The sequence below is a fragment of the Penaeus chinensis genome, chromosome 7 (assembly GCF_019202785.1).
Source record: "Penaeus chinensis breed Huanghai No. 1 chromosome 7, ASM1920278v2, whole genome shotgun sequence".
NCBI lineage: Eukaryota > Metazoa > Arthropoda > Malacostraca > Decapoda > Penaeidae > Penaeus > Penaeus chinensis.
This window is the reverse complement of record NC_061825.1, coordinates 35,596,322-35,603,821: the sequence shown is the minus strand read 5'-3', so window position 1 is coordinate 35,603,821 and position 7,500 is coordinate 35,596,322. Positions and strand designations below refer to the sequence as shown.

Genomic DNA, 7,500 nt, shown 5'->3' with positions numbered 1-7,500 from the left:
AACCCGCCCACGCCCCTTCCCGCCCCCGACAGCAAATGAAAGAAGCTGCGGACAAGCGGCGAGAACTAGAACGGCAGCATGCGGAGGCGCTGGCTCAACTGCGGGAGCGCCAGTCGGCCATCTCGGACACCAGCCGCTACAACGACAAGGACCGCAAGGCTTCCGTCGAGGTCATTGAGGCGCTGCAGGTGAGTGCTTCGAGGGGGAGGGGGAGGAGGGGGATGAGGGGGAGGAGAGGAGGATTGGTGGGGGGAGGGAGGGAGGGGAGGTGGGAGGATAGGGGCTGAGTAGAGGGGAATGGAGGGGAGGTAGGGGGATAGGGGTTGAGTAGAGGGGAATGGAAGGGAGGTGGGGGGATAGGGGTTGAGTAGAGGGGAATGGAGGGGAGGTAGGTGGATAGGGGTTGAGTAGAGGGGAATGGAAGGGAGGTAGGGGGATAGGGGTTGAGTAGAGGGGAATGGAGGGGAGGTAGGTGGATAGGGTTTAAGTAGAGGGGAGGGGAGAGATGAGTGAAAGAAGTGGGAAGGGATGAATTAATGAACTGAAGGAAGGAAGGAGGGAAGGAAGGAAGGAAGAAATAAAGGAAGGAAGGAAGGAAGGAGGGAAGGAAGGGAGGGGAGGAGTTGTAGGGGGATCATTTAGGCATGGCAGGTGAGTGTTAGAGGGATGGGGAGGAAAAGGAGGAAGGGATGGGATTATGGGGAAAGGGGAAAGGGGAAGGGGAAAGGGAAGGGGTGAGAGAAAAGAAGTGATAAGATAGGAGGGAAGAAGATATAGGTAAGCTCTTTTCTGGGTAGAGAGAGGAACCGAGGAAAAGGAAGATAAATATTTAGCGTTCGTTCACACGTACGTAATGAGCCAGCATGGACGTGCGTAAGTCTGTCCGTGTCTCCGATCAGAGAATGAGTCCTGTGTTAGCCTCAAAACGTCCTCAGCGAGAGAGAGAGCGAGCCAGTGGGACTCCCAGGTGTGAATAGTCCTCTCCCTTCCCCCCTCCCCCCCTCCCCCGTGCATGAAGGGGAACCACCTGTATCATGATGCCGTTGAGGCGAGTTAAGACCCACCCCTAGCCCCCCTCCCTCGGCCTCCTGCCTCTCCCCTCTCCCCCCTCCCCACTGCACAGGAGACAACTGTTGCCAGATCGAGAGGACTTTGGTCTGCGAGAGGGCTGGAGAAAATCATTTTTTTTTTTTTTTTTTTTTTTTTTCAACTTGTGTAAACTGTATCTTTGCACACATTAACATACATGTACGTATACATACCTACACACGCGCGTACAGGCCCACACACACACACACACACACACACACACACACACACACACACACACACACACACACACACACACACACACACACACACACACACGCGCGCGCGCGCACGAACTAGCAGGCTTTTTAAGTTTTCCCGATTTTTATCATATATTTTCAATCTTACAAACCGCCATCCTTATGTTCCAGTAGAAATATTCACAGGCCTTGAATGAATGAATAAATAAATAAATAAAGGTAAGAAGATAAAAGATAAAACTTTGATGAATAATCCACCAGTGATTTAGTATGTTGTATGTTATCCAATTTTGACATGTTATACAGTAACTGAAATCGACGCAAAAAAAATACTGATTAGCCTAATCATTCAAATTTGATATTCAGTGTTTATTTAGAAGTAATCAGTTATCCAACACGATTTCTGTATTTAGCCCTATCATCATTATCCGAGAAGGGAGCAGTTATTAAAATCCAATCAAAAGAGTTATTCATCTTGCAGCGTATTCTTCCATCGTTATCCAACAATACAGAAATTATTTCATTCGTAATTATCCCCTCAAATAATTAATTCGTCACATTACTCACTCGCATCCACCACCCCCCACCCCCACATCACACAACTCCCCCCTCCACCTCCCCTTCCACCCAACCCCATTTTATCAATATTTATCAATCAACGCTTTCTCTTTCTCTTCCTTTCGTCCGTCTCGCTCGCAGTCCAAGATCCGCGAGCTCGAGAAGAAGGCCGAGGCGCAGAACCTCCGGCATGAGGAGCTCCTGCTGGAGATGCAGAGCCTGAAGAAGGCCCAGGGCTCCCCCAAGAACTCGTGGTCAAGGTCGGGGTCTCTCAGCGCCGACCTCCAGAGCCCCGACTCCGGTGACGTCACGCCGGGTGAGTTGTCGGTTTATGTTTTTTTTTTCTTTTTTGTGTGTGTGGAGTGTTTCGATTTTTTTTGTTTTTTGAGGGGTGGGGGGGGGGGGGTGAGAATGATTTTCTTGTATTATTGTTTTTATTTTTTTTCGTGTGTGTGACTTGGTATATTTTTTGTTTTTTGTTTTATGAATTATGGGGAAAGTGATTGATATTTTGTCGAGAGTGTGTCTCTTCTTGTTTTCATCTTAAAAATCTTGAATCTTGTTACAAATGTACATACATATATTTGTTCTGAAATATAATTAAGGTTTATGTATTAGAAGATTGTGAATTACAGAGAAATCTCCCTTTTTTTTAGTCTTTTTTAAAAATCTTAATTTGTCTTTAGGAAGGCAAAGTAAATTATAGTTTGATCGCTTGAATGATTTAGTGCGTCTTGAGTGAAGTCTTAGAATTTAGGTCCTTAAGTCTTGTCCTTAAGTGAAGTCTTAGAATAAGGACATTTAGTATTTTGTCTGAAAAAGTCAGTACCTTTTTTTCTTGTTCTTTTTTTTTGCTTTTTGATTACCTGGTCGAGTGAATGAAGGAAATGAAACTGCAGGACAAATATTTAGCATGTAAGAGTAATGTACAGATATATATTGATTTTTTTTTTTTTTTTTTTTTTTTTTTTTAACTCGTAGATATGTAAGAGTTGCTTCGACATTTTTTTGAAAATTTAATTATCTTATGAAAGAAATTAGCGAGGGAATCAGAGTCGATAATCACACATAATTGCTGTTTCTACCCCCCTCCCCCATTTTTTCTCCCCCCCCCCCATTATTCCCCTCCCTCATCATCACCCCCCCCCCCCTCCCCAAGTTCATTGTATGCACCGCTTAAATGCAGTATATAGTTTTTTGCATCTTATAATCACAAAGTCTGTTTATATATTGATATTGTTCTAAACTTGATCTTGTCATTCTGTACATATATATAAAACACGTATTTCTACATTTAATGTTTGTTAACGACTCCCTCCCCCCCCCCCCCCGCCCCTCACATACACAAATTTCCCCTCTCCTCCCCCCCCCCTCCCCCCACCCCCCTCGCCTCTGTTATTAATACCACCAAAAACTTGATTGTTTTTGTCTTAACATCTTTTTTTTTTCTCTCCCTTTCGTTCGTTTTTTTTTTTTTTTTTCGTTTTTTTTTTTTCTGCAATCACAGACATGTATCTGTCAGGTAAGACCTCAGTACCGAGGCTTAAAACAACATCTTTTTAATTAAAGATTTTCGTTGTATATTTTAGGCCTTTAGTGATCGTAACGAATTTAACGAATTTTTTGCGCTGTAACGGGTACTTTTTGGCGCCATTTTACGCTGTTTCCTTAAAAAGATTGGAAATTTCCCTTAAAAACAGGAAGAGAGAAAAAAACAAAAACAAATTTCCTTTTTCTGCTTTTGTTCCAGTCTGTTTGTATGTATCTGTTTGTGTATATATCAGCGCGTGTGTTTGTTATGCAGCTGTACATAATCAAACAGATTTAAAACGATTTGAAAGTATGGTCCGATTTCGATCTTGCTCTAGAACAGTAAAGAGTTTTCAATGAAAGAGAGAGAAAGAAAGAACTGCTAAAAGGTTATACAAAAATAATTATGAATATTGATTGTTTTCCTTGATTTCACTCTATGCTATAAAGATATTTTCTCACGACTGCTGACATCATGAGAACGAAATTGGACCAGAAGTCTGACCTACAATACATATACTTGGAATTAAATGCACATCTATGCATATATAACACATGCATTTAATTTACGTACACGCACACATTCACATTCACACACACACACACACACACACACACACACACACACACACACACACACACACACACACACACACACACACACACACACACACACACACACACACACACACACCCACACACCCACACACACACACACACACAGAATACATATATGTACATAGATGTATATAACCTTACAATATGTATTTTTACTGGTCGTATAAACGGGCAGTTAGAAGTAGATACTTTAAGGTTAGCATTTTATTTTCCCTCTATTTTAAGCACAAAAGCGCTAACTTTTCACTGTATATATCGTAAGTCTTGTAAATAATAGGTGAATTAGTACCGCGAAAAGTGAAATATAATTTTATACACACGATCACTGTTTCATTAGAGCGGAAAGGTTACCGTTATGTAGCACATCGTTATCTCCTTAATCTTCGCCTTCATCGTCATTATCATCATCATCATCATCATCATCATCATCATCATCATCATCATCATCATCATCATCATCATCATCATCATCGCCATCGCCATCACCATCACCAACATCATCATCATCATCATCATCATCATCATCATCATCATCATCATCATCATCATCATCATCATCATCATCATCACCATCACCATCATCATCATCATCATCATCATCATCACCATCACCATCATCATCATCATCATCATCACCATCACCATCACCACCACCACCACCACCACGATCATCACCATTTCATCAATACCATAACTGTCAGTAATATATAAGCGATCAGCTATAACAGCATTTGAGTTGCATATCAATAGAATATGCAAATTGTGCAAAATTTTCCTGCGGATAATGTATGCAAAATTTCAGCCGCTGTTAATGAACACGTGATTGTGAAGTTACAAATAGATGGTCATTTGCTAGATTATTAGCTGTTATCACCTGTACAGACGTAATTATAATGTAGATTTAAAAACAGTAATCAATTTAAAAAATAAAGTGTTAATTTAAGTGATTGTTGATTACCTGTTGTTGCTAGGTAGGTAATGCAGTTAATTTTCTTGTTTTATATCATTATTTTATGGTGTTTATATTGTGTTAAATCTTCAGGTATCATGTGTATAAATGATTCGGTATCTGTAGATATTTTACATAAGATAGATAATGTAATGTAATTACGGTGATGATATATAGAGAAAGATATGCTGCTCAGAATTAAGGCTTGAGATATAATGATCACACTTGTCACTTACACTTAACATATTATATTAATGAGATAGTAATTAAGGTTTAATGTCACTGTTATCCAATACACCTTTTTCTTTTTCTTTTTTTTTTAACTTCTTCTCTCCTCATACTTGTCTTACTCTTTCTCCTTTCTTTATCTGGATTTCATTTCTTTTCACGTTTGTTTATTTTATTTGTTTATTTGTTATCCGTTTTGTCCGCTCTGTTTCTTGTCTTTAGAAGAAGAAGGATTAAAAAAAAAAAAGAAAATCGATTCGCATTAACATTCTTATTAGAGCGTTATAATTCTTATTATTAGAGCGATATAATTCTTATTATTTTTAAAATCTAGTTCATCTGGCAACTTTAGATATAATTATATTTTTTTAGAAATAAATATTTGATATTCATATTTCATATACAGTTTATAATTTATATACTATTTTGAACGTCGCTTTTGACCAAAGACGACAGTTATATAATGATGGAAATTTGATTTGTGATTTCTTGTCGGTTTTCTGTTATTCATTATGAATATGATTTCTATTGCGTGAAATTCAATTTCCTATTTTTCTCGTCCTCCTCTTTTCTCTTTCGTTCCCTCTCGTCTGTTCTTATTCTTATGGCTTTTGTGTTCGTGTGGTTGTTTTGATACCTTTTTTTCGGCTTATTTTGACTTTCTCTTTCGCTATTTATCTCTTCCTGTTAGTCTTATTTTTGCTCACTCCCACTCCAACCACCTGCCCATACCCTTGTTACCTTGACTTTACGCATTATTACCTATTCCGTATTCTCTCTCACTCTCCCTCCTCTCACTTACAAGTATTCTTATCCACTCGTCTCAGTCTCCCCTAGAATTAATACATCCGCTTCCGTTTTCTTCTGTAGAAAACGTGGCGTGTGAATTTTCCGCCTCTATTTTCTTTGATTAGTCATTTACGTTTTCTTTTCCCTTTTTCTCCTCCCCAACTTTGACAATCTCAACTGGGCGGTGACGGTGGTGGTCAGATATGTCCCTGTACAAGCAAGTTCTCATCCGAAATTGCCTACTGAGTAACCAACAAAGTAATGAAATAATGATTTTCCAAAAACAAAAAAAGCAAGAATTGTACAAGAAACCAAAACAAAACAGAATAGCAGAAAGAAATGAAAATGCTCTTGTGCTTCCTCACAATTTTTGCTCAATGCATGAGTTTACGACATGTGCATCATATATAATGTTTATTTTTTATGTGTGTTTGTTTTATGTTTATGGCGACAAAAAACATCCCCCCCCAAAAAAAGACCAAATTAAACGAAAGAATACAGATGAATTTGAGACGATCTATCTCAGTTTTGCCAAATTTGGATTATCATTTTTATCGGATATTTGGAGAATACAGACGTGTCGCTTTTTCTGACCTTGATATATGTATATATATCTATGTACCTGTATATTTACATATATCTCTCCCCAAGTGAAAGATACATATGACTTGATCTATATTTACAATCTTTATATCTGTAAGGTTGCTGCTTGTACATATGAGAAACTTGTCTTTGAATCTGTGTGCCTTGTCTCTCTCTTTCATTTCTCTTCTCGTTTTTTTTTTTTTCTCTCCTTTTAGTAACGATGGTAATTTACCCTCATTTCCCTCTTCTCTCGCTCGTTCGATTTCTTTCACTCGTTTTTTTTTTTTTTTTGTAACCTTTTGGAAATATGTTTTTATTCCTTACTTCCCTCCATCCCCTTTTTTATTTACTTTCGTTTTCTTTGCTCCGACAGTCACACTTTTACCAAAGAAGATACTGTCGAAGGAGGGAGTGGAGGGAGGGGGGGGGAGGGTAGGGGAATGGGGAGGGGGTTAAGGGGAAGGGAGGGGGGGGGAGGAAGAAGTTACAGTCATCGTATATGATGGCTTTCTCCCTCCCCCTTCCCCTCTCCATTCATCTCCTGCCCACCTCTTTTATTCCCCTCCTTCCCCTCTCGCATTTCCCCTCCTCTCCCTTACGTCTCTCACCCCTTCGCCCTCTCGCTCTGATGTGGCGTTTTAAAAGAGGGGAAACGTGTACGGGGGGCGGGGCGTCGTTGGATAATTTCCCCTCACTTTTTTCCCGCCTTTTTTTTTTTTTTTTTTTTGAAAAGTTATGGGGGAATTTTTTTTTTTTTAGCGATAAATTCGTCACCTCCATTTCCGATTTAGATTTTGCCTCTTTGTTCAAATTATTTTCTCCTTCATTAGAAAAATCATCATTGACTTAAAAGAGGAAGTTTCAAAATGGACAGTGAATAGTAATGGAATGAAATAGATAAATATTAAAAAAAACAAAAAACTGATTAATAAAAAAAAAAAAAGAAATTACGTG

General features: G+C 39.2%; 1 protein-coding gene across 16 annotated transcripts in view; it reads left to right on the top strand.

Moving 5' to 3' along the window:
- LOC125027323 (RIMS-binding protein 2-like) overlaps positions 1 to 7,500 on the top strand; it is a 138,129-nt gene that overhangs the window by 15,372 nt on the left and 115,257 nt on the right. For all 16 annotated transcript variants that reach the window (XM_047616330.1, XM_047616325.1, XM_047616332.1 and 13 more), the window contains 2 exons: positions 33 to 188; positions 1,989 to 2,163. In XM_047616330.1, coding sequence (XP_047472286.1) covers positions 36 to 188; positions 1,989 to 2,163 — 328 coding nt within the window. In that variant the 5' untranslated portion in view covers positions 33 to 35. The remainder of the gene's footprint in view (positions 1 to 32; positions 189 to 1,988; positions 2,164 to 7,500) is intronic.